General features: G+C 41.7%; 1 protein-coding gene across 1 annotated transcript in view; it reads right to left on the bottom strand.

The window, feature by feature from the left end:
* LOC124612443 (copine-8-like) overlaps nt 1-27,595 on the bottom strand; it is a 154,073-nt gene that overhangs the window by 102,814 nt on the left and 23,664 nt on the right. The window contains exon 2 of the mRNA XM_047140661.1: nt 134-419. Within this exon, the coding sequence (XP_046996617.1) occupies nt 134-419 (286 nt within the window). The remainder of the gene's footprint in view (nt 1-133; nt 420-27,595) is intronic.

The raw sequence follows: 27,595 nt of genomic DNA, 5'->3' as shown, positions 1-27,595 counted from the left end.
TGAGACATTATAGCCAGATACACACATTACAAAAGGTGAAAATCATTACAAATACATAGGATACATCCTTTGAGAAATTATAATTAACAGTAATTAAAGGTACTTAATGCACTTCACAATCAATTGCACTCACCTTTCCACTTGACACAATCTGTCCCAAGGTGCAGTATGCTGATCCAAGAAAATCATGATCAGCAAGATTTGTACTTGAGGAATCGATATCATAGATATCAAACTTTATTGGCTGCTGTTCTTCAAATCGGTACATAACATGAACTTTCTTTGTAAAATCTGGATCATGTGTGTTTTTGATATGCTCTGTTCGATGGTATTCAACCCAACGAGACTCACCAAATGGTTTCATATATGTTACACACATGGGGTCCGATTTGCTCAATATGTCTTTACCTATCAGATTCCTGGAAAATAATTAATTTGGTGATAAAATAAATACACAAAAATCATGAGAATAAGAAATATTTGTGAAATTTAGCTTGACTGTTAAACAAAGAAGAGGAAAAGCCCATGAAATTGGCAGTAACTGTCATCTGCTATTATTAAGGAAGGTGTGTGTGTGTGTGTGTGTGTGTGTGTGTGTGTGCGCGCGCATCTGTCCCTCCCTAAAATAAATTATGCAAGAGGAGATTGTTGATTATAATGAAGACTATAATTCTCTTCTATGTAGATTTGTCATTGTGTCTCATCTATTTTACACACACACACACACACACACACACACACACACACACACACACACAGCTTTATAAGCCTTCATGGCATTTTACTCGGGCAATGGAACTGACTGCTTTGAAACGTAGTAGTAGTAGTAGTAGTGGATCACTTTTAAAAACGTATTGGACATGTCATAGGTTTACAATTAAATATCTAAAACATAATTAATATATTCACACATTTAAAGGTCTAGTTGGATCTTATACCACAAACCGTGCCCCCATTTAAAATAATTTAGGGAAATCAAGGAAATTTAAATCAGGACAGCCAGATACAGCTAACATTCGCCATCCTACCAAATACAAAGCTTGCTTCAAACAGCACTCAGTTTACTGCTGCCATACAATGTTTTGTTTATAAGTTGTTGCAAAGAAGCTAATACATAATGTAAACAGCTAGTAATATAGTGTACATTCATTTCTCAACATCATTACTCAACTAAACACATTCCTCCATAATGTAAAAATCTACCATTATACAATTCATTTTTTTCAACACCAATTACTGAATGCATTACACATACAGTATCAGCTCAGATCAGGGGCATAGCAATGATGTATGGTTTCCATTAGTCTGCCTGAAAAAGTGAGTCAGCATCCCTCAATAATGAGTGAGATGCTGAACACACTATTATCCATTGCAGATATTTGGTATCTCATTTTCAGGGGGGTTGCAGTGTGAAAGTGTGTTGTTAAATGACAGAAGTGTTTTATTGTTATTTACTTCTGTTACAGAGTAGGAGTTTGATAAAAATGTGTTATCTAATAAAAGACTATGCTGTATGGAATGTATAGTTTAACCAGTACTTTTTAATTGCCCTTTTAAATAAGTTTTTTTATTAATCTCTTTCTCTCCTTATATAATCTATTATACAACTTTATTCCTTTGCACAAAAAGCTCCGTTGCATTTAAGTTTATTCCTTCGTGGTAAATATTAAGTACAGTCCACATAAATGGTCATGAGCAGAGCTGTTTATGTAGTAATTACTGCTATGAATACTCTTCTTATTTCTCTGATGGCAGGTCTGGAATCGGGCTGCACGGAAGTTGAATGCCAGCCAGAGCAAATGGACCTTGATGGACGATAGAGGGCAGTGTCATCACAGCACTGCATTTGCCTAGTGAGTGTATCATCATCTTGCCATGTGAATACATCGACCAATAGTGTCCCGAGTAGCTGGTATAAATACTGCAGCACCTCGGCCACTCAGTCATTCATGTACAATATCTGATAGTGTTATCTCCACTGCACTATTGACTACTTGCTGATGACTGTACTTTGGTACTGGTTTTGCTGTTTGGTCTCTAACTGGGTTGTGGCTCTCACTTGATCTGCTGACAGTGTTGTGTCAGAAGTTGTTCGCCCTTTGTTGTAGCCTAGATTGCTATTGCCTTGCTCTTCTTGTGTCGGGTCTGTAGTCTGCCCTGTTGCTTGACTCTAATATGGGTTTGAGTCCCATCTGCAGGCAGCCTTCCCACCTTGCGTCGTCATGATTCTTCACCTGCTTCCCCCCCCCCCCCCCCCCCCTCCCCCTGTCATGTGCTCTGGTATGCAGCGACTTGGGGACATAGCAGCAAGTATGGGAGACAGCAAGTAACATAAAAGGTAAGAACAACTGTTACGTATACAACTACCTTCCTAGTGTCAAAAAAATTTTTATTCTAAACTTTATGTCACACCCTATGAACGAATAATGGAGAATATGTCATGAATTTGACAGAAAAGCAAGTGAAATTAATCATGTAATTCAACCTCACATCAGGATATCAGTGTATGACAAAATTTCCTTGAATTCTGCCTAGTATAAACAACACCAATAGTAGGAAGAAGATGTCAATACAGCCAATCTCCAATGGATCTGAGTATCTCCTTCCGTTAAGCACAGTATGGCTATCAGACATATGAGGCACTGCTAGGTGAGGAGTCGAAGGAGCACCAAAATAAGCTTAAGTGAAGCTACAAACAGTGCTGAGATGTATTGTTGGCCAACCTATAACATAAACTGCACAACAGCGGTTTACCAAGCTTAGCTAAGTGATGGGTTCAAATAGTGCCCACAACTGATGCAGTTTATTCCTAATTCAGATATTTTCACATTCAGATCATCAAAACTTTTAAAGAACAAACTGCTACTTTATGCATTGTTCCATCTGCAGCTTAATACGATTCAGTGACGGAGTCAATGGCAACAGCCTTGCCCCTGTGTTAGCACCAGTTCCCATCAGATCACCGAAGTTGAGCACTGTCAGGCTTGGCTAGCACTTGGATGGGTCACCATCCAGGTCTGCCAAGTGCTGGTAACAAGTGGGATGCACTCACACTTGTGACGGCAATTAAGGAGCTCATTGACTGAGAAATAGCTGCACTGGTTACAAAAACTGACAACAGCCGGAAGAGCGGTGTGCTGACCAAATGTCCCTCCGTATCCGCATTTGGTAATGCCTAAGGGCTTACGATGATATGGTGGTCAGTTGGTACTGTAGGGACTTCAAGGCCTGTTTCGATGGTGTTCGTTTTTTTGTTTTTGGTAGGGCTAATTTAATGTCTTTGCTGAACATTACATCATAAAGACATGTGTTAGCCTTTGGACTGCCTTAACAGATATGGCTTAATAATGGTCTAACACCTTTTAGCATTGTAGTTGACAATGGTATAAAGGCCCAAATCTGGATAGTACAAAAGATAAATATAATAATACATAGTCCAATGGCAGTTTCCTCATTTTTAAAAGTATTGTATGACTGAGGCTTAATGCCACTGAAAATGTTTTAGTATTAACTGTTTATAGTAGACTTTCCTGTGGAAAATCACACAACAGTACAGTAATTTGTACTAAACTGCCAGTACAAGCTGAGCAATTTGCCAACCTTTGATTCACTCATGTCTCAACACAGCACAACTGGACTACACAAAAAATTCACTTGCGCTGCTACCAGTGACAAACTTTACTGAATGTGGTAACAGGAGAAACAGTGAAGAAATATAACGGCTTCAGACAATGCAACCCAAGACTGAACATTAATACACCAGTAACAGAATATTCAAGCTATCCTGTAACTATCCACTAAAAACTAGACATAGAAGAAACAAAAACATAAAAGGCATAAATCAAAGCGTAAACAAAACCAAAACACATATATAGAACACAGTGCCTCTGGTGTCTGGCATGAAATGTTTGACAGTGCAGAGTTTGTAAAAACATGCACAATGTGCATGCAACAACACTGCATAATGGCAGATGATTGCTACACAAACTGCTGAGCTGAAGCAGCTGCTATGGATCACAGGTGAATGCTGCAGTTTGAAGACAATGCCAATGGATATCACAGAGTTATGAGCAGAAAGTGCTCAAAAATTGACAGTCAAAAAATATATCTGTTGCAGGGTGGAAATATTATTACAGGCATATTAGGAAGTGAAACAAATTATGACTATGCTTGTACATGTAGACTCTGATCACAATTTATTGGCTATGAAACGCAAACCGAAACTGAAGAAATTGATGAGGAAATCAAGGAGAAGGGATCTGTATAAATTACTGAGAGTTCAGAAAGAGAGATTTAAGCAATGATTGACCAAAATAGGAAAAAGAAAATAATAGAAGAGGAATGACTAGCAGCGACACATCAAATAGCGAAAGTGCAGGAAAAACTAAGATGACAGACACGACCCAGCAGAATTCTTTGGGATAACACATTTACTTCTGAATGTAGAAAATCTAACAATTTATAAATCTAGCAAATGAAATAGGCACAATACAGTAAATGAGATTTAGAGGAAACACAAGGTGGCAAAGCAGGAATGGTTAAAAGCAAAGCTGCAGAAGCATGCATAACTACAGGAAATGTAGATGCCAGTTAAAGAAAATTTTAAAAAAATGTTTGTGGAAAACGCAAGCAGATGTATGAATATAAGATCTGTGATGACAAGGCAGTACCAACCGATAAGGGCAAGGCTGAATGCCAGAAGGAATATACAGAGGGGTAATATGAAGGAAGGAAACATTGTGATAATATTATGAAAATAAATTAGAACAAAGATGAAAATGCTATGGATGACATAATACTGCAACAACAACTTGACAACGCACTCAAAGACGTAATTAAAAAAGTCAACCTCCACTTACCGCACCTGAGTAAGGGTTATGGGCCCAGGTACACAAGTCTCTTTTTTTGGTAGTGGCAGAGTTTTTGGTGGCACTGTAAGCAACAGCAAATTTAACATTATCAGCATGATGTGATGGAACAGTCTATGCATCAGTGTTTGAAGTTATCTGGAGTGAACAAACGAGTGATGTGGACATTCCAAATGGAACTGAGATTTAGAGAAAAAGACTTTCTAGGTATTGCCAATAGCACAGCTATTAAGCCTCTAAAGGAGAAAGAAGCTGATGTAAAAACATGGATGGAAAAGGATACAAAATCACAAGAACTTATTGTGATGTGTATAGAGGTAATGCCAATCACCCACTTACTTTCGTGTGCATCAGCTGGCTTGTGGACTAAACTGAAGACCACGTATGAGGAAGAGTCCACAGTGAGCAATCACCTAATTCAGCAAAAGTTTTCCTCGCTCCAGTTTAGTGATAACTAAGTGGTTACAGTAATGTTGAAAACAGAAGCAGATAGGTGAACAACTTTCAGAGAAAATAATGATAATCTAGGTGTTATTGTTGTTGTTGTTGTTGCCAGAGATACACAAATATCTCCATTCAGCATGGGAGCCTGTCCCATTTGAGAAACAAACACTTAATGAGTTAACGTCAAGTTGCTCCAGTGAGAAACATGAAACAATCAGTCTGATCAGCCAGAACTAGCTTCGGCCACTCTAAGTACACAGCAAAAAACAAAAAATTATCTGTTAGTGGGTCATTTTGCAAAGGACTATAAAAATTAAGTGAACAGAGAAATGAGAGGCTCCTGTTATTGGAAAAAAAATAGTTTGTTTCAAGTCAGACTGCAGACTGTTGAAGTCCAAACAAGGCAAAAAGGCTCCTTGATGTGTAGAAGTCAAGGTGCTGACCCACACGATTATCAGTTAATGGATACAGCTGTTAGTGACTATAAGTGCAGTAAGACGATTGTTTAAAAAAACCTGACAGTGTGCAAACCTCTATGAAAGTTGCTGTGGATGACAGTAAACTACTTTACATGACTGAGCACAGTACTATGAACTACATGCCTGGAACAGTATGAAATTTATCAAAACAGTACTTAGTGGAATGCTTTTTGTATCTAAGTTGAAATTCAATCTTTTTTGGTAGAAACAGTGTTGGATAAAAGTATATATTTATTGTCAAACAATGGACAACCTGAATTCTTGAACAGTCCACGAACCATGGAGATTGCCATAGTTGGGGAGGCTTCCGTGCCCCAATGATACAGGTAGCCATACCATAGGAGCAACCGCAACAGAGAGGTATCTGTTGAGAGGCCAGACAAACATGTGGTTCCTACAGAGGGGTAGCAGCCTTTTCAGTGGTTGCAGGGCAGGAATTTAAGAAGACGGAACCTGGATAAACTGAAAGAACCAGAGCTTGTAAAAGGTTTCAGAGAGAGTATTAGGGACCAATTGATAAGAACAGGGAAAAGGAATACAGTAGAAGAAGAATGGGTAGCTTTGACAGATGAAATAGTGAAGGCAGCAGAGGACCAAGTACACAAAATGACGAGGTCTATTAGAAATCCTTGGGTAACACAAGATATATTGAATTTAATCGATGAAAGGAGAAAATATAAAAATGCAATAAATGAAGCAGGTGAAAGGGAATACAAACGTCTAACAAATGAGATCAACAGGAAGCCAAAATGGCTAAGCAAGAATGGCTGGAGGACAAATGTAAGGATGTACAAGCATATATCGCTAGGCATAAAATAGTCACTGCCTACATGAAAATTAGAGAGACCTTTCGCGAAAAGAGAACCATCTATACGAATATCAAGAGCTCGGATGGAAAACCAGTCCTAAGCAAAGAATGGAAAGCAGAAAGATGTAATTAGTATATAGAGGGTCCACACAAGGGAGATGTACTTGAGGGCAATATTATGGAAATGGAAGAGGAAGTAGAGGAAGATGAGAAGGGACATAAAACACTTTGTGAAGAATCTGACAAAGCACTGAAAGACTTAAGTCGAAACAAGGCCCAAGGAGTAGACAGCATTCCTTTAGAGCTACTGATAGCCTTGGGAGAGCCAGCCATGACAAAACTCTTCCATCTGGTGAGCAAGATGGGCAAGACAGGTGAAATACCCTCAGGCTTCAAGAAGAATATAACAATCCCAATTCCAGAGAAAGACGGTGCTGACAGGTGTGAAAATTACCGAACTAACAGTTTAATAAGTAACAGTCGCAAAATACTAATACAAATCCTTTACAGAAGAATGGAAAAACTGGTAGAAGCTGACCTTGGGGAAGATCGGTTTGGATTATGGAGAAATGTAGGAACATGCGAGGCAATACTGACCCTATGACTTCTCAGAGAAGATAATTTAGGGAAAGGGAAATCTACATTTACCTACATTTATAGCAATTATGGACTTACAGAAAGCTTTTGACATTTTGATTGGAATACCCTCTTTCAAATTCTGAATACAGGGAGTGGAAGGTTATTTACAATTTGTGCAGAAACCACATAGTCCAGATGGCCATTATAAGAGTCATGGGGCTTGAAAGGGAAGCAGTAGTTGAGAAGGGAGTGTGACAGGGTTGTAGTCTATCCCCAATGTTATTCAATCTGTATATTGAGCAAGCAGTAAAGGAAACATAAGAAAAATTTGGAATAGGAATTCAGTTTCAAGGAGAAGAAATAAAAGCTTTGAGGTTTGCTGAAGAAATTTTAGTTCTGTCAGAGACCGCAAAGGACTTGGAAGAGCAGTTGAATAGAATGAACAGTATCTTGGAAGGAAGACGAGCATAAACAAATGCAAAATGAGGATAATGGAATGTAGTCGAATTAAATCAGGAGATGCTGAGGGAATTAGATTAGGAAATGAGACACTCAAAGTAGTAGATGAATTTTGCTATTTGGGGAGTAAAATAAATGATGATGGTCAAAGTAGAGAGGATATAAAAAGTAGACTGGCTATGGCAAGGGAAGTGTTTCTGAAGAAGAGAAATTTGTTAACATCGGGTGTAGATTTAAGTGTCAGGGTGTCTTTTCTGAAAGTAGTTGTATGGAGTGTAGTCATGTGTTGAAGTGAAACATGGATGATAAACAGTTTAAAAAAGCAGAGAATAGAAGCTTTTGAAATGTGGCGCTACAGAAGAATGCTGATGATTAGATGGGTAGATCACGTAACTAATGAGGTGGTACTGAACAGAACTGGGGATAAAGAGAAATTTGTGGTACAACCTGACTATAGGAAGGGGTCAGTTGGTAGCACACATTCTGAGGCTTCAAGGAATCACCAATTTAGTATTGGAAGGAAGCTTGGGGGGGGGGGGGGGGGGGGGGGGGGGGGTAAAAATAATTGAGGAAGGCCAAGACATGAATACAGTAAGTAGATTCAGAGGGATGTAGGTTGCAGTAGTTACTCGGAGATGAAGTGGCTTGCACAGGATAGAGTAGTATGGACAGATGCCACCACCACCACCACCACCACCACCACCACCACCAACAACAATGGTGTAGTTCATGCATTACCAAACCTTGCCAATAAAATGTAGATCGAATGTTGTTTTCCCCAAACGGAACGTAATCAGAACTGCCAGTTGTTACTTTGGCATGTGCACATTAAACGCTCTCTGTGGTTGGCACTAACGACACTAGTGACTTTTCATTGGAAAATCTTATAATTTAGTTCCTGTAACACAGGTAATTAATACTGAGGCAGGGTGTTAGTGGTACAATGTTAATATTGTTAAGGTGGCAACACTGCTTTTTGGTTTGTGTTAACTTCCGTATGTCAGAAGCTTTCGTTTTTATTCATTTATCCCATCTGTGCATTATTGTCACCTGTCACTGAGGGTGTACACTATTACACATTTAAATATAATCTGTACTAATAGACTTATTATCGAGCTTCATTTACTGTACCTGATTGAAATTTAGACCACAGGTTGAGAGGGAATCACGTGTTACGAAGAACAGGTTAAAGTAAAGCTAGCGTAACAGTGTGTTAATGAATTAAATCTGTCTATGCTGAGGGAATTAGACTGGGAAATGAAACACTGAAAGGATTACATAGATTTTGCAATTCATGTAGCAAAATAACTGACAGTGGTAGAAGTTAGAAAGTTATAAAAAGCAGATTAACAATAGCAAGTAAATATTTTCTGGAAAAGAGAAATTTTAAGTGTTAGAAAATCTTGTGTAGAAATACTTGTTTTGACAGTAGCCTTATATGGGAGTGAAATATGGACAGCAAACAATAAAGACAAAATGAGAATAGAAGCTTTTGAAATGTAGTGCAAAGGGAGAATGCATAGCAACAAACAGCATGGTTATGAAACAGTGCTGACGACTTCTGGGCAGTGCAGAAAAAAATAATGAATTGGTGCCTTGAGAAATCCCAGTTTAATAATAATAATAATAATAATAATAATGTATTTAGAATGAAATACCATAGGAAGTCATAGCTGAAAGAACTGTGCTTTATTAGTGTGACATAATTGTTAACCGAGTTTTTATTCCCATTGTTGAAGTTGTACAAAAGACTTTGATTTGTAGTGAGATCAGTCACATGACATAAATAAACTGTAAAAAGTTCACTTTCAAAATGCAGTATGAAAAAAGTAGAAATTAAGGGGGTCTCAAACCACATTGCTTGTTACTATTCAGGGAACTCCATTATCCTGTACACAAAGCTACAAAACTATCTCGTTCTAGGGCATGACATACAGAATGTATCAACCACTAAATTCAAAATTCTCACTTCATTCTATGCTGCCTCCACTACCCACCCATCCACCCTGGACCCAATGTGTTAAAGAATCTATGCCTCATTGTTGTTTACTTTCGCTGAGACTGTATTCCTTTTGACTTCCAATGCAGTCCCTCCCACTCCTAGTCCTTGCCCCTCCTTCCCGTTTGTCCTCTCGTCACCTTTCTCTTGTTGACCTCAATTATTCCACCCAGCGGAAGCCTTGACTCCAATTAAATGACACAGCTTGTCAATATAGCTGCATGCTGAGATGAAGGTGCAAGTTTGTAAGCTGTACACGCGATTCACTTGTTTATTCACCTAGTTACTATGCATCACTTCCACTCTATGGTGTGTGTGTGTGTGTGTGTGTGTGTGTGTGTGTGTATATATATATATATATATATATATATATATATATATATATATATATATATAAAAAACACAAAGATGAGGTGACTTACCGAACAAAAGCGCTGGCAGGTCGATAGACACACAAACAAACACAAACATACACACAAAATTCAAGCTTTCGCAACAAACTGTTGCCTCATCAGGAAAGAGGGAAGGAGAGGGAAAGACGAAAGGAAGTGGGTTTTAAGGGAGAGGGTAAGGAGTCATTCCAATCCCGGGAGCGGAAAGACTTACCTTAGGGGGAAGAAAAGGACGGGTATACACTCGCACACACACACATCCATCCACACATATACAGACACAAGCAGACATATTTAAAGACAAAGAGTTTGGGCAGAGATGTCAGTCGAGGCAGAAGTGCAGAGGCAAAGATGTTGTTGAATGACAGGTGAGGTATGAGTGGCGGCAACTTGAAATTAGCGGAGATTGAGGCCTGGTGGATAACGGGAAGAGAGGATATATTGAAGAGCAAGTTCCCATCTCCGGAGTTCGGATAGGTTGGTGTTAGTGGGAAGTATCCAGATAACCCGGACGGTGTAACACTGTGCCAAGATGTGCTGGCCGTGCACCAAGGCATGTTTAGCCACAGGGTGATCCTCATTACCAACAAACACTGTCTGCCTGTGTCCATTCATGCGAATGGACAGTTTGTTGCTGGTCATTCCCACATAGAATGCGTCACAGTGTAGGCAGGTCAGTTGGTAGATCACGTGGGTGCTTTCACACGTGGCTCTGCCTTTGATCGTGTACACCTTCCGGGTTACAGGACTGGAGTAGGTGGTGGTGGGAGGGTGCATGGGACAGGTTTTACACCGGGGGCGGTTACAAGGGTAGGAGCCAGAGGGTAGGGAAGGTGGTTTGGGGATTTCATAGGGATGAACTAAGAGGTTACGAAGGTTAGGTGGACGGCGGAAAGACACTCTTGGTGGAGTGGGGAGGATTTCATGAAGGATGGATCTCATTTCTGGGCAGGATTTTAGGAAGTCGTATCCCTGCTGGAGAGCCACATTCAGAATCTGATCCAGTCCCGGAAAGTATCCTGTCACAAGTGGGGCACTTTTGTGGTTCTTCTGTGGGAGGTTCTGGGTTTGAGAGGATGAGGAAGTTGCTCTGGTTATTTGCTTCTGTACCAGGTCGGGAGGGTAGTTGCGGGATGCGAAAGCTGTTGTCAGGTTGTTGGTGTAATGCTTCAGGGATTCCGGACTGGAGCAGATTCGTTTGCCACGAAGACCTAGGCTGTAGGGAAGGGACCGTTTGATGTGGAATGGGTGGCAGCTGTCGTAATGGAGGTACTGTTGCTTGTTGGTGGGTTTGATGTGGACGGACGTGTGAAGCTGGCCATTGGACAGGTGGAGGTCAACATCAAGGAAAGTGGCATGGGATTTGGAGTAGGACCAGGTGAATCTGATGGAACCAAAGGAGTTGAGGTTGGAGAGGAAATTCTGGAGTTCTTCTTCACTGTGAGTCCAGATCATGAAGACGTCATCAATAAATCTGTACCAAACTTTGGGTTGGCAGGCCTGGGTAACCAAGAAGGCTTCCTCTAAGCGACCCATGAATAGGTTGGCGTACGAAGGGGCCATCCTGGTACCCATGGCTGTTCCCTTTAATTGCTGGTATGTCTGGCCTTCAAAAGTGAAGAAGTTGTGGGTCAGGATGAAGCTGGCTAAGGTAATGAGGAAAGAGGTTTTAGGTAGGGTGGCAGGTGATCGGCGTGAAAGGAAGTGCTCCATCGCAGCGAGGCCCTGGACGTGCGGGATATTTGTGTATAAGGAAGTGGCATCAATGGTTACAAGGATGGTTTCTGGGGGTAACGGATTGGGTAAGGATTCCAGGCGTTCGAGAAAGTGGTTGGTGTCTTTGATGAAGGATGGGAGACTGCATGTAATGGGTTGAAGGTGTTGATCTACGTAGGCAGAGATACGTTCTGTGGGGGCTTGGTAACCAGCTACAATGGGACGGCCAGGATGATTGGGTTTGTGAATTCTAGGAAGAAGGTAGAAGGTAGGGGTGCGGGGTGTCGGTGGGGTCAGGAGGTTGATGGAGTCAGGTGAAAGGTCTTGTAGGGGGCCTAAGGTTCTGAGGATTCCCTGAAGCTCCGCCTGGACATCAGGAATGGGATTACCTTGGCAAACTTTGTATGTGGTGTTGTCTGAAAGCTGACGCAGTCCCTCAGCCACATACTCCCGACGATCAAGTACCACGGTCGTGGAACCCTTGTCCGCCGGAAGAATGATGATGGACCGGTCAGCCTTCAGATCACGGATAGCCTGGGCTTCAGCAGTGGTGATGTTGGGAGTAGGATTAAGGTTTTTTAAGAAGGATTGAGAGGCAAGGCTGGAAGTCAGAAATTCCTGGAAGGTTTGGAGAGGGTGATTTTGAGGAAGAGGAGGTGGGTCCCGCTGTGACGGAGGACGGAACTGTTCCAGGCAGGGTTCAATTTGGATAGTGTCTTGGGGAGTTGGATCATTAGGGGTAGGATTAGGATCATTTTTCTTCGTGGCAAAGTGATACTTCCAGCAGAGTGTACGAGTGTAGGACAGTAAATCTTTGACGAGGGCTGTTTGGTTGAATCTGGGAGTGGGGCTGAAGGTGAGGCCTTTGGATAGGACAGAGGTTTCAGATTGGGAGAGATGTTTGGAGGAAAGGTTAACTACTGAATTAGGGTGTTGTGGTGCCAGATTGTGCTGCTTGGAATTTTGAGGTTTTGGAGGGAGTGGAGCTGGAAGTGGGAGACTGAGTAGATGGGAGAGACTGGGTTTGTGTGCAATGAGAGGTGGTTGAGGTTTGCTGGAAAGGTTGTGAAGGGTGAGTGAGTTGCCTTTCCGGAGGTGGGAAACCAGGAGATTGGATAGTTTTTTGAGGTGAAGGGTGGCATGCTGCTCTAATTTGCAGTTGGCCTGTAGGAGGATGCTCTGAATTTTGTGTGTATGTTTGTGTGTCTATCGACCTGCCAGCGCTTTTGTTCGGTAAGTCACCTCATCTTTGTTTTTATTTTTATATATATATATATATATATATATATATAAAAGAAAAAGTTGCAGGTAGATATGTTCCATTGTCATAATGTCACCTCAGTATGTTTGGGTGACAGTATTGCCAAAAAATGAATGCCATCATTTACAGTGATTTTAATAGAGAGATTACAAACACAGACCAACATACCTCAAGGACATTTTTTAATCTTTTGAGACCTTTAAATTTGAACTGCAGAAAGAATTGTCCAACTCATCATGATGACTGCTTGAATAATAATAATAATAATAATAATAATAATAGAAACAGTAGATCACATCACAAGCAGATGTACAATACTAGCAAATACAGAATACCCCAGAAGACATGACAATGTAGCAAAAATAATTCAACAACAACTTGCCATACAACATAAACTAATAAAACAACACGTTCCCACATAAAAGTGTGCACCACAAAATGTACTGGAGAATGATGAATACAAATTATAGTGGAACAGAACCATTATAACAGATAAAACACCACCACATAACAAACCTGACATCATACTCACCAATAAAAAGAAGAAATTAACACAATTAATCAAAATATCCATACCCAATACAACCAATATACAGAAGAAAACAAGAGAAAAAATTGAAAAATAAATCCAACTGGCTGAGGAAGTCAAGGACATGTGGCATCAGGATAAAGTTGACATTATACCAATGATACTATCAACTACAGGAGACATACCACACAATATCCACCAGTACATCAACGCAATACAGCTACATCCAAACGTATATATATACAACTACAGAAATCTGTAATTATTGATACATGTTCAATTACCCAAAAGTTCCTAAATGCAATTTAACATATACCGTACAGTTAAAAAGAAGTCACGCTTGATCAAGGTCCACGTCACTCTCCATTTTTAACCAGACATAACATCTGAGAAAGGAAAGAAATAATAATAATAATAATAATAATAATAATAATAATAATATTGTGAAGTTTTCAGTGATGTGTACAAACTCTGCACTGTGGGCAGTGGGTGTTTTACTGACCATGATCAATTACTTCTCTCAAGCTGTAGCGACTAACACTCTCATTCAGATGTAGACACGACTACATGTGTGTGGCAGGAATCAATAATGGATTAACTCTTGTTCTTTTGTATAAATGATCTTCCATCACATAACAAAGAAGCAGAAATAATTCTCAAATTCTCAGCAATGACAATACAAGTATTACAATGAACCCTAATAGAGGAACTTCAGCGCTAAGAAATGTACATCACACATTCTTGAAAATCAATAATTTGTTCTCTGCAAATGGATTGTCACTGAATTTAGATAAACCACAACACATGTAGTTCAGTACTGCCCATGGCCTGACTACACCATTAGGAAGATTGCACAACAGGAAATCAATAAATTCTTTGGTGTTTTTACTGATAACAATCTAAATTGTAAATCACATGTTACAAATGCTATATTTCCGTGCTCTGCAGCTTTTTTGCCATGGATAATATCAGGTTTTTGAAATACAAATGTCAAAAAGTTGTCTTCATTTTCAATTTTCATTCACTTACATCTTATGGCATCATATTCCAGTGTAACCATCACCGAGGAAAACAGTGTCTGTTGCACAGAAGCACGTAATAAGAATAAATGTGTTACCTACTCTAGAAGCTCTTGTTGGCAGCGCTTTAAGCAATTTGACATAATGAGAACAGCCTCGCAGTACGCTTACTCCTTTATGAAGTTCACTATCAACAATCAATCATAGTTTGAAAACAACTGCAACACTCATAAATGTATTGCTAAAAGGAGAAATGATTTACACTGTCAATCAACTCAGCTTTAGTATGGCATAGAAAGAAATGAGGTAGTCAATAATCATAAAAAAATCTATTTTATGTCAACTGATTCTTTCACTGCTTCTTGGTAGAACAATTTCACAATTATAAATGGAAATCACATTATTGTGCACTTTCCACAGTAAATTAATATTCTCTTAACCAGGTTTTTGCTTATCGGCTTGCAAGACCACAGTCACATTTTACTGACAATCATCGTCAAAGAGGCTACAATATGCGAACCACACACTGACAGTTGTCTTTCCCACTGGGAGTGAGCTACAAACATGAAGTAAATGTCATCTTTGACAGTGCGGTGGTAATGTAATTAAAAATTTAAAGTTACACAATAAATAAATGTATAGGGAATAAACCAGAACAACAAGAATACTAAACCCCTTGGGGGGAGGGGGGCTCACCAAGTTCCTATGTAACCATTTAAATTAAAGTAATGCACACAATAAAATTAATACAAGACAAGAGTATTGAAGACCAGCGGAGGAGATGGCACAGAAGATATGTTCACGGATGAGCTGGATACAATCTGTCAGTAAAGGCTCTGTTAAGGTTATCGGTATATTTTGACACCACTTGTTTCTCACTGTAGAGGTGGTGCCATGGTTGATGAGACTGTAAGGAAGATATTACTTCTCTTCACTTGTCCTCTACATAAAATAAAATACAACCAGTTCTTTACCACACACCCCACTGACAACAGCCAACCAAAACCTCACAGAACCTTATTTAAAACAGTTCCAATTTCCCTCCAACCGAAATCCTCACTTCTAACTTGGTCTCACCTTCCTTTCCTAACTCACTCCCTGTTTAGCCCAACATTACTCCTATGGAATACACAGCCATCCGTAATCCGAAAACCAATCCAGAAGTTCTTCCTTCACAGAGACAAAGGCTTCCCCACAGTGGTCATAATCTTAGTGATTGCAGCTGAGTCTCTCTGACAACCTTCCAAAACCTACACATACAAATGTTACAACCATGATCCCAAAGGTCTAACAGGACCTCAACAGCTCTTCAAGGCTTTAGGTTCAACCAAAAGGTAACACGTGAATCCATCTCCCTCCTCAAAGCAGCAACCCCCCAACCCCATGCTCACCTGTTACCTACTCCCCAAGCTCCACAAACCCAACCCCACAGGTCACTCTACAGGTCCTGCCATTGTTGATAGGTACAATGCTCCCACGTAATGAACCTCTGCCTTTGTTGACCACCCTCTTCAAACTATTGTCCATAACCTCCCAGGCTCGCATGCTCACTTCCTTCACTGCCTTTTCACTGTTCCTGTACCGTTATCACCAGGTTCCTTGTTGGTTACTGGGGGTGTGACATCCTTATAAACCAACACCCCCCCTTGCCCACAACCGTCTTTCCCAACAGGTTCCTGGTAATAAACCCACCACTTCTTTTCTAATCATACTATCCAACTGCATCCACACAATTATTTCACCTTGAAAGGCCAAATCTAAAAACAAATTCATGATACTGCCACAGGTACTCACATGGCATAATCCTCTGCCGACAATTTACCTGCCACCTGGAGGAATCCTTCCTATCCAGTCAACATCCAAAACCTCTTGTCTGGTTCAGATTAACTGATCACATTTTCATGATCTGGATTAATGGCAGGGACGACTTTTGCTCTCTCTTCTATAAACTCAACATCTACTCCCAAATCCACTTCGTCTGCTCTTTCTCAACTCAATGAGCAACTGTCCTAGATGTCAATCTCCACCTCTCAGATGGTTCCACAACTATGTCTGTTCATATCTAGCACACCAACCACCAACAATACCTCCACTTTGACAGTTGTCATCTATTCCATGTCAAAAAGTCTCTTCCTTACATTTTCAGTACTTGTTACAACACATATGCAGTGGAAAGCAGCAAATGTTGAAATATACCAGTAATATGCCCCGACATGAAGGATACCCTCACAAAATCTGAACCCTATCAACCAAAGTACTGTTCCACCACCTTTCCAACTTCTAACCTATCACTGTCCACCCACAACCTAATCCTGCTTCCAATCCTGTACCCCATGGGTCCTACCCTTGCAGTCGAACCAGGTCAGGGTGTATATATGGACAAGGAAAAAAAATTCCTGGATTTCTCCCGGATTTCCCGGTTAAAAATACACTTTCTCCCGGGTGCAAACATACTTTTTCCTGTTAACTGACCGTATATTTTCTCTCGAAACTGTATAAAACCTTTGAATGATTATGGTTTTATACATGGGAGTAGAATTTTCCAGCGCTTTATAAAACTAAACACAGGGGAAAAAACGCGTTTTTGACAGATCTTTGATGTGCAGCAACATGTACGCTGCATATTTTCGTATTACGAAAGTATAAATTCGAATTCCATCGAACACTGCATGTTACTTTCCGAAGCATTGACATCGAGATTGTGACGCGCTTTAGTAAGCCAGTCATAGCTCACATCACGTGATCTCGACAGCCGATGACAGCGGGTATTCAGAGCTTAGGGGGAGACGCCATGTAGTCACCCAATAGCAGCATCACTGTTAAGTAGCGTGAACGCACAAACAGAAAAAGTTAATGGTTTGAATCAATATACTTAGTGTTGCTACACGAAACGCAAAGCCGCACGGTATTAGCCGACCGGTCTCAGGCCCTTCAGTCGTGGACTGTGCGGGTGGTCCCGGCGGAGGTTTGAGTCCTCCCTCAGGTGTGTGTGTGTGTGTGTGTGTGTGTGTGTGTGTGTGTGTGTGTGTGTGTGTGTGTGTGTGTGTGTCCTGAAGATAATTTAGGTTAAGCAGTGTGTAAGCTTAGGGACTGATGACCTTAGCAGTTAAGTCCCATAAGATTTCACACACATTTGAACATTTCCTCATGAAACACAAAGCTTTCACATACAATATTCATCTGTAAGATTAATACGCTGCAAGAGAAGCTAAGCTTTCACATACCATGTTGGTCTTTTATGCACGTATTACAATTTAAGATATATCACACAAATGTGATCATAAAATTTTTAATAATGACTTAAATGTCTGACCTTCAGGGCTCAAAATTCATCTAAAAGGCTTGTCATCAAAAAGTTGATTTTTAAATGAGAGTCAAACGCTCATCGTACATTATCGCACATAGCTCCGTTGTAACTGCCAGAATGGTACTTTGATGGTAACGCTTTTCAAATCACTATTCGGAATATTTTCCCGTGACCTGTTAGAAATAGGTTCGTCTCCGTAGATGGCAGAGAGCGCCAGATGACAGGCGTCACCGCGCTTGCGCAGCTACTGTGTCGCAGGGAGCCCGTATGTTCATACGTGTAAAACATGAAAAGATCGTACATTATGTCACAGAAGAAACAAGACATCAGAGGATACTCCATGAGCATTGGAATTTCGAGACCCACACTAAAATGTGCACATTTAAAGTGCACATTTGTATGTCCATATTCCCAGTTAAGTGGGCCACGACCTGACATTTTTGGTTCTTTATTATGCCATAATGCCATACGTGCTAGAAGCTGAAAACGTGCTACTGAAATGTAGTGAACAGTGTGTGGAATTAAAAAGAAAATTTCTTTAGCAAACCGACAAAAGTAACTTCATTGTTCTGCAAGGCAATTAATGCTTGACTGTCAGAAAGGTGGAAATCAGAAATCTGTTTTGTTTTCATTTGACGTGAGAGCAGTAAACGAAGAGGAAACAGCAAAAATCACTAAGTGTAAACACGGGTCATAAGGAGACTACCCACTACGCCACTGTAACTCAGACTGTTCTGCGCATCAGCCCCGGATCTACAATATTTCCGAACCGGTGCAATATCCCGCCACTCCCTCGAGCGTTTGACACAGGACGTAAAAAATTAAAAAAATCGAGTTTTGAAAAATATGTTCATTTTGTGGCGCACATCTTTCTGAAGAGTCTGATGCATAAAACGTGTGATCGAGGAAATGTAAGACATGTTATTTGGTCGTAAGTGCGCCAAAGTGCAGTGCCTCGCCTCCTCACACAGCATTCTTCTATCGCACGTCACTGTACTTCGCTCTGTGGAATTGAAACGTGTATATTTAGTAATGGATGCCATCAAACCATATTCAGGACAGCGGAAATTAAAATGTCCTGTGGTGCCTCTCCTGCTTACCATTGGCCGGTTTGACATCTTGTCCCTCTTCTTTTTTTCTTGTTAAGAACTCGTCAGAAAATTTGCACTCTTTATTCCCTATCAGCTAACAACTTGCTGCTTTGTGTGACATAAAATTAAATATAGGATACATAAACCCAGCAGACATGACACAAGCAAGACAATACACATTTCTTCAATCCTTAGTTCCTGGATTTTTTTCTCGCTAATCTTGCTACAGCTTTACATGGCGTGCTTTCCTTTCTGCAAAAGAATCTATTACCTCATCAAAGTTCGCCAAATGTTTTGCTACATGAAAAGTCGAAATGTCGTTGTCTAATACTGAATAAGCTAATAATGCAAACAGGACCCAAGACTGGTGTGGTTTCCCGATCTGATTAAGTCTATTTTGTCACTCTCTGCTAGATAAAACAAAATAGGTCTTTCTAATACTGCAACAATTGTAATACACACCAAATAAACAAGACTCTTTTGGCACAAACGGTCTTTTTTGTAACGACAGAATATAATTCACAAAGTACCAATATCAAATGCCTATTAGGCCCTACTACAAGCAAAAAGCCTTACGTTAGGAAATAGTTTCACACTTCATTCATACGCTCCAGTTTCTCAAGTATGAGATCGAAAAGTAGTAGCACGAAATTTTTATACAAACTTAGAATCGTCATATTGTTCCATAATTTGTGTGATGTCCCCGTTTCTTCTCCTTCCTCGTTCTAACAAACAGTCTTGTTATCACTAACTCTGTAACTATTCCTGCCAATGACAAAGCTTATTCGCAGGTTAACTCCACTAACTTTGCCATAATCACCGGTTTAGTTATCCCTCGATTATTCTCAGGTTAGACGTTGCTACATGTTCGTAAAACGCGTTTTCCGCGCTTCTTCCAAACTAGAATTTAAAGCGGCTGCTAGCCGGGGACTGTAGTAGTAGTAGTTTTTTGGGAAGAGACCAGACAGCGAGGTCACCGGTCTCATCGGATTAGGGAAGGAAGTCGGCTGTGCCCTTTCAAAGGAACCATCCCGGCATTTGCCTGAAGCGATTTAGGAAAATCACGGAAAGCCTAAATCAGGATGGCCAGACGCGGGATTGAACCGTCATTCTCCCGAGTCCAGTGTGCTAGCCACTGCGCCACCTCGCTTGGTCCGGGGACTGTACAACTGGCCCTTACTAGTATAGCAATCTGGCCAAAAATTTTCTGGCCAAATATTTTCTGTCAAAATTTCATTTTCTTAGATACACCGAGAAGGTAATACGTAATCTTTCTTACTTGTTACTCGTTTATTTCCACTCCTGTAGTCTGAATCTATGGATTTAGCTAGTAATTATAACAACGCTCATCATTCGCAAACCCAACCAACCACACAATCAAACAGCACTTGGCATTCATCCGTTCGGCCTTACCCCGCTCAGCTCGTATAGCCCCTTTTGTCTGCAGGGAAGTTTGTTTCTACATGCGACGAGGATTCCGCTGACAGACACACCATGTACACTATGTATGATTTCACAAATCAACTTACGATTCATTCAGAAATCAACTTAGAATGTGTTCAAAAATGTTCAAAAACCGACTGGTATGCATTTCCAAGTCATACGAATAATCTATAGACTAACGTGCGCTCGATGATAGTCGCTTTGTGAAACAAGGCTTTTTCCCTCAATAGTATGAACTTGCCCCCCCCCCCCTCCCTCCCCCCTAGAACTGGGCCTGCTGCGCATGCAAGAATCTGGCAGCTTGGGCACGCCAGTAAAATTTTTCCCGATAGCATCTACCCGCTTGCTGCGCCTGCTTACACGGCCAACAGCCACATTTCTGTAGCCAGAAGTGGGAGAAGGTACTACTAAACTGTACATGCGCACGATCCTGCTCATATCTGCTAAAACGAATCTAATGTAAACAGTTGTGATGTCATGCTCATCGGAGGCAATTTGTTGTTACGGAACATTGCATAATCTTCCTAAAGCATTTGACACATTTTGCTGTTGGCAGACGCTTGTATGAGCACTGTGTTTTGTTGCTGTATATGGCGCACTCCCTTTGCAACTTAAGTTTTATTTTCGTTTTTTCTCTCGTGCATGTTTTATTGTTGCAGTATTATTCTGAAGTAGTGGTATACAGTAATATCCTTTGTTAGAGTATTGGTTCTTGCCAGTCAAAATGACAAAAATTTAACTGAAAACAAAAACAATGAAAACTTCCTGGAATTCTAAAAAATTCCCGGTTTTCTCCCGGATGAAAAAATTCCCGGGTTTTTCCTGGATCTCCCGGTTGTCCCGGGTCGTATCACCCTGCAGGTGAAAGAACTGCCGCGTACACCTGCCCATCACAGTTCAGTCACAGGCATTTCCCACCCTATAAAACCAAGAGCCACAAATAAAAGCAGCCATGTTATATATCACTTACGCTACAATTACTGTGCAGCGTTCATGTGGGCATGCTGGGCACCACAACACAAATGATGGCAACAGCTGCTACACTATGCGAGTCATTTGGACACTACGTTCCAACACTAATTTGTCTGAACTACAAGGGTGGGAACTGTGTCTCCAGCGTATTTTGCGTTCTCGCAATCTGTCTGGCCTAAACCTCCATTAATCTGTCTTCCAATGCCTCACCTTATCTTTCCCCTTCTCTCTCCTGTCCACACAACTCCTTCCCTGTTCATACTGTGTACTACCGTCTCCCAACATCCCCCCCCCCCCAACACACACACACACACACACACACACACACACACACACACGCACGCACACAGATTTCCCTCCCTTCTCCGTCCCTTCATCTCCACCTTTCTCTTTTTCCTCCCCTTCCCACCCCCTTCTCCTCCTCTCAATCTCTTGTATGTTCTACCCTCTGAACTGCTTTCATCTTGTGCAGCCCCTGGAGACATCTGTCAAAAGACTGCCTCACAATATCCAGCTACCGTATTTACTCGAATCTAAGCCGCACTCGAATCTAAGCCGCACCTGAAAAATGAGACTCGAAATCAAGGAAAAAATATTTTCCCGAATCTAAGCCGCAACTGAAATTTGAGACTCGAAATTCAAGGGGAGAGAAAAATTATATGCCGCATCTCCAAATCGAAACAAAGTTGGTCCACTGTAATATGAGAGACAATTTAGGTCGAATGAATGACGATACAGCTACAGTAGTTTGGTTCGAATCGTAAGTTAGCAGGAAGCTTTACCAGGTAGCCATTGCTATGCGTCAGGCGCTCCGCCCGTATTTATACGGGTACCCTTCCTTTTCCACGTGCTGCTTCTGGTTTGAATTGATAGCTTATTTTTCTTTGATCTGATAAGCGCAGTTTTCTTTGTTAAAGGTGTTTACGTCACTCTAAGCTGAAATTGCGTTACTGTACTGTGTCATGCATTGTTTGTCGCATTCTGATAGTGCGTGTTTACGGCCTGTCGCCGCTCGCGGCATGGTTTGCTTTTGTGCGCGCTACCGCCGCTTTTTTAAATTTTTTTTTAAAAAGAGGAATCGTCTCATTAGCGAAACAATGGCAAGAAACTGCTATTTGTTGTTACTTACACTGCTGCTTTATTTGATAATGATCAACAAGAACCAAATAATAGACTGCGTATGATAGATGTTCTGAACGAGAGTTTAGCGAAAATTTTTCTCCGTTTGAAAATCTTTGCAGGCGCCTCTTTAGTACATAACATTCTACACAGAAATTAGAGTCATCTTAGATTTAAAAATCTAGTCAATTGCCGTGCTTCATTTCTGACTGTATCACTATTAAGCATAAGAATAATACGAATATAAACATGACATGATATTTATATTCTTCCGCGTTTGCTGTTGTCTCACTCTAGTTTCGTAGTTTATTAGGCAGACCGGATTGAAATGAGATAGCAGCAAATATGAAACAATACATGGCAAAATGTTTATATGCGTATTATTCTTATGGTGACGAGAAAACTGCATGTGATTCACAATTTATTAAAGTTCCTATTATAGCAACCATCTCTTCTCACAGATAGGAAAAAATTCAGAACGTAGAGTTGGCCATATTGACAAACATCCCAAACAGTCTTGCCAGTCGGATTTTCGTAGTACATTGAAAATAGCTCGTCTTCCACCTTTTTTTTTTTAATTTATTTACTGACGCAGAGGTTTTGGCGCCAGTATTTATCTTTGTGCCTACAAAGCGTGCCTGTGTAGCGCTACATATATTCGACGGCAGAAGTAAGTTGTGGCGGCACCCACCAACTTTTTTCAGAATTTCCGCTGACTTTGCACTCGATTCTAAGCCGCAGGTGGTTTTTTGGATTACAAAAACTGGAAAAAAAGTGCGGCTTAGATTCGGGTAAATACGGTACCCCATTCTTGCTCTGTGCATGTCTCTTCTAACTGCTCTCCTCGTCCATTCAACAGGCAGCCGCTCTCAATAATAGTTAATCAACAGTCTCACTGCGGCCATGGGTGTGTGGCGTTTTGGTTCTGTAGGCCTGTGTCTGTGAATGTGTGTACTTTTGCTGGAAAAAGAGCAAGCTAGTGCAAATAACATTTTCTGTTGAATACTTCTATGCACTACACATTAGCCAGCTATAGGTCAGTCGTTTCCTTTCGTTAATTTTAGATAGAATACATGGAGCACACAGACAATCACTATAAAATGCATAAATACAGGAGAAATGGAAAGAAGGATGGAAGGAAAGAGAATTAGTGTTGCTTGAAATTTTCTCATTGTTGTACTGCTTCAGTAGTTCACGGGCACAGCATAGCATAATGGTCTAAGGAGACCAGGAATATATAAAATTCCATGCCAGTGTGGGGAACCATACATTGGCCAGACATGTCACACATCACCACATAGTCAGGTGTGACGAACATAAACACCAAACCACATTATGTCAGCCAGAAAAGTCTGCTGTTGCTCAACACTGTCTTGAAACAGGACATAGCATGAGCTATGGAGAAACAATGATCCTATGGTCCACCTCCATGTACTGGGACTATCATTAAAGAAGCAGTCAAAATACCTATAACTAACAACCTGATAAACACAGAACAGGATTTCAACACTTGGGAATCAGTAATGGTGTTACTAAGGTATCATCAGTTGGAGAATACAGAATCTAGCGAGTCAACACAGACGGGGGATTGAAATTAGGACAGTTAAAATGGGGGCCAACGCTCAGCAGCACACACACTGGACTGTGACTTGTAGCTGCTCTTTTTCTACATTGCACATGCAAAGACCGTGACTTGTTTCTCTGGCAGAGGACCTGGATCAATGGTTGGTTGGTTGGTTGATTTATTTGGGGAAGGGACCGAACAGCAAGGTCAGTGGTCCCATGATCTAGGATGACAGAAATCAAGGGGGGAACAAAGAAACAGTACATTCCAGTCAAGGGGAAGGGATAAGGAGCAAACAAAGAGGGAAAAGAGCTGTAAGCGCCGCAGGAAGAGGAAAGGGGAGACCAGGGGTGTCCCAGAAACACTACGCGCGGTGGGGCACCAGCACCACCACCGAACCATTCTGATACCCTTACCATACCATACTATTAATCACAATACAATGGGGACAATGAAACACGAAGAAGACACAAGGAAAGGGGAAACAGAACAGCTCAACACTTCAGACAAAATTTATGGAAAAGGCAGGGAGAGTCTGACCAGAGAGAAGGCAAGGTGAAGGCCTCCATAACTAATGCCTATGCTGACTGAGGGACTCAAATTCCAGTGGAAAATTCACGTACTTATACCTGAGAGTACAAACCATTTTTGCAAAGAAAACCAAGGACAGGTGTAACCATGCGAGGGTCATCCACTAACATCCGAGACAAGGAAGGTGTAAGGGCATATTTAGTGCGAAGAGCCAACTGCTGCAAAATACGGATCACCATGAGTGGAGCCCCGCAACTACAAAGGGCAGGAGGACTTATTGCAGAGTAAAAACCCATGGGTCAACCTAGTATGGCCAATACGAAGACAGCAGACGGTGGTAAATTCCTGCCTGGAGAGGCAAAGGTCAGAACTCCACATGGTGGGAGTCTCCTTGATGGCATGTAGTTTATTAGACAAGGGGATGGCTTCCCAAGAGTCAGCCCATGATTGAACAAAGGGATTTGATGTAAGGCAGTAAATCTGTCCCTGGGTCATAGAGAACAGCGGTAGGAGATTGCACCCCCCCCCTCCCCCCCACCACCACTCCCACCGCCACCGATACCAGCTAATCAACAGCAAGTTGAGTAATTACTGAGTATATACATAACTAAATTCAGATGAGAGATGATCATTTAATAAAACAGAGGCCCAATAGATGGCCATCAATTCCACAATAATGACCTCACACATGGCAGGCAAGAGATGGTGTTCTGTGCCAACATAAGATGTGAGGGCATATCCCACATGACCAGTGGATTTAGAGCCATCAGTATAAAAAACAATGGCATCCTGAAACTCCCATAACAGCATTCGGAACAAACAATGGAACATCACTGGGGCGATGGAGGCTTTCAGACCCTGGAAGAGATCCATCCAAATTCAGGGCCGAGGAACTAACCACAGTGGCATGGGAGGAGGAGGGGGGGGGGGGCAGCAGGAGAGAAGATGGGGAAGAGGACAAGAAGGGAGATGGAAGTCACGGCAGAGAGAAGTGAGGTGGAGCCCACCTGGTAAACCCACCAGAGGGCAGGAAGCAGGTGGGCAACGGCCCACAGCATGAAAAAAATAGAATAGAAATAGTGAGCAGGGAAAGAGCAGTTAAGTGATGGCATAAGAAACCAGGAGCTGGCACCACCAAATCTAAAGGGAAGCACTAGTGACTAAACAAATACCACAATGGTGAACAAGGGGAAGAGGAGCAGCATGGAAGGGGCAGCTAATTCACACTCTCGACGATCATAATCCTGATGAGACATAACTAATGCCCAATAAAGGCAGAGAAGGGTTGAGAGATCCGCAGCCCACGAGGTATGGGCAAAGAAGTGAAGAACACTGGGTTTACGCAAATAGTCAACCTTCAGATGGTGTATATGGGGCAATCGAGTAACTTTTGTCAAAAAGAAGACCCAAAAAACAGAACTGGGGGACCACAGTCAGGCATTAGGCATCGAGGTAGAGCTCTGGATCAGGATCGACTGTAGTACAGCGACAGAAATGCACTGCCCTCAACTTAAGGAAATTGAAATTTGTGGTAAGGACTATGAGCCAAAATGCTGAGGTCATCGGTTCCTAGGCTTACGCACTACTTAATCTAACTTAAACTAACTTACACTAAGGACAACCCACACATCCATGCCCGAGGGACGACTCGAACCTTCCACAGGGGGAGCTGCGCAAACCATGACAAGACACCTCAGACTGCATGGCTACCCCACGTGGCCTCGACTTAAGGGGAGAGAACTGGAAATTGTAAAAGACTGTCCATGTGGATTTGCACCTGGAGGAGAGGCCACTGAGTGTGAGCTAGCCCAAATACAGAAGTCATCCACATACAGAGCAGTGGTGACCAATGGTCTGGTAGAGGCCCCAAGTCAATCAACAGTGATCAGAAAAAGAGTGACACTTAATATGGAGCCTGTGGAATGCCATTCTCCTGGCTCTGTGAAGAGCTGAGAACTGTGTCAACCCGGACTCTGAACAACCAGTGGGACAGGAACTCTCTCTCTGTAGAAAAGGGGTTCAGAAGGAAAAACAGCACCAACTGGTCACTGTGTCATCCGATAAGAGTGTCTGGATGTAGGTATGGAGGGGCATGTGGTCAGCACACCACTCTCCCGGCTGAGTCAGTTTTCATGACCAGTGCTTCACAGTTGGCCTCACAAGGGCTGAGTACACCCCACTGCTAAAGCGCTTAGCGGACCTGCAGAGTCACCCATCCAAGTTCTAGCCAAGCCCGACAGCACTTAACTTTGGTGATCTGACAGAAACCTGTGTTACCTCTGCAGCAATTCCACTGATTGTGGGACAGAAACTAGCAAATAAAAATCAGCAGGGGCCCCGAAGATCCCACTCATGGAGTGTAAGGAGGATATGATGGTGCCAAGCTCTGTCACAGACCTTATGAAGATCAAAGAAAACTACGACAAGATGGTGGTGCAGAGAAAAGACCTGCTGAAATGTGGCTTCCAATTGAAGCAAATGATCAATCAGAGACCATTCTTTCTGAAAGCTGCACTGTTAAGGAATGAAAGGTCCCAAGATTCAAGGACACAACAGAGCCCATGAGACACCATCTATTCTAGTAACTTGCAGGGGATACTGATCAGGCTAATGGGCCAGTAACTATCAAGGGATGACAAATCCTTGCCACGATTAAGGACAGGAGCTGCTATACTCTCTCTCCTTTGAGAAGGGAAAATGCCTTGGAGCCAAATATGGTTAAACAACTGGAGGAGATACTGGCATTGTGGAGAACTGAGGTACTGAAGCAATTGGTTATGGATGGAATCAGGGCCAGGAACTGAATCATGGTAAGAAGAGAGGGCCAGAAAAAGCTCCCATTCAGTAAAAGCTTCATTATAGAATTCTGCCTCACAAGGGGTAAAAAATAAGAGAAACCTTCAGCACTGTTCCCGGAGGCAGCTGGATAGGTGTCTGCCACCAATGCCATCACAAAACGGGTTGCGAGGAGTTTCAGAGAACTGATGGATCTGCACAAAGGCCACCTTGAAGGGC

The sequence above is a fragment of the Schistocerca americana genome, chromosome 4 (genome assembly GCF_021461395.2).
Source record: "Schistocerca americana isolate TAMUIC-IGC-003095 chromosome 4, iqSchAmer2.1, whole genome shotgun sequence".
NCBI classification, from domain to species: Eukaryota; Metazoa; Arthropoda; class Insecta; order Orthoptera; family Acrididae; genus Schistocerca; species Schistocerca americana.
This window is presented reverse-complemented; position numbering and strand designations above follow the sequence as displayed.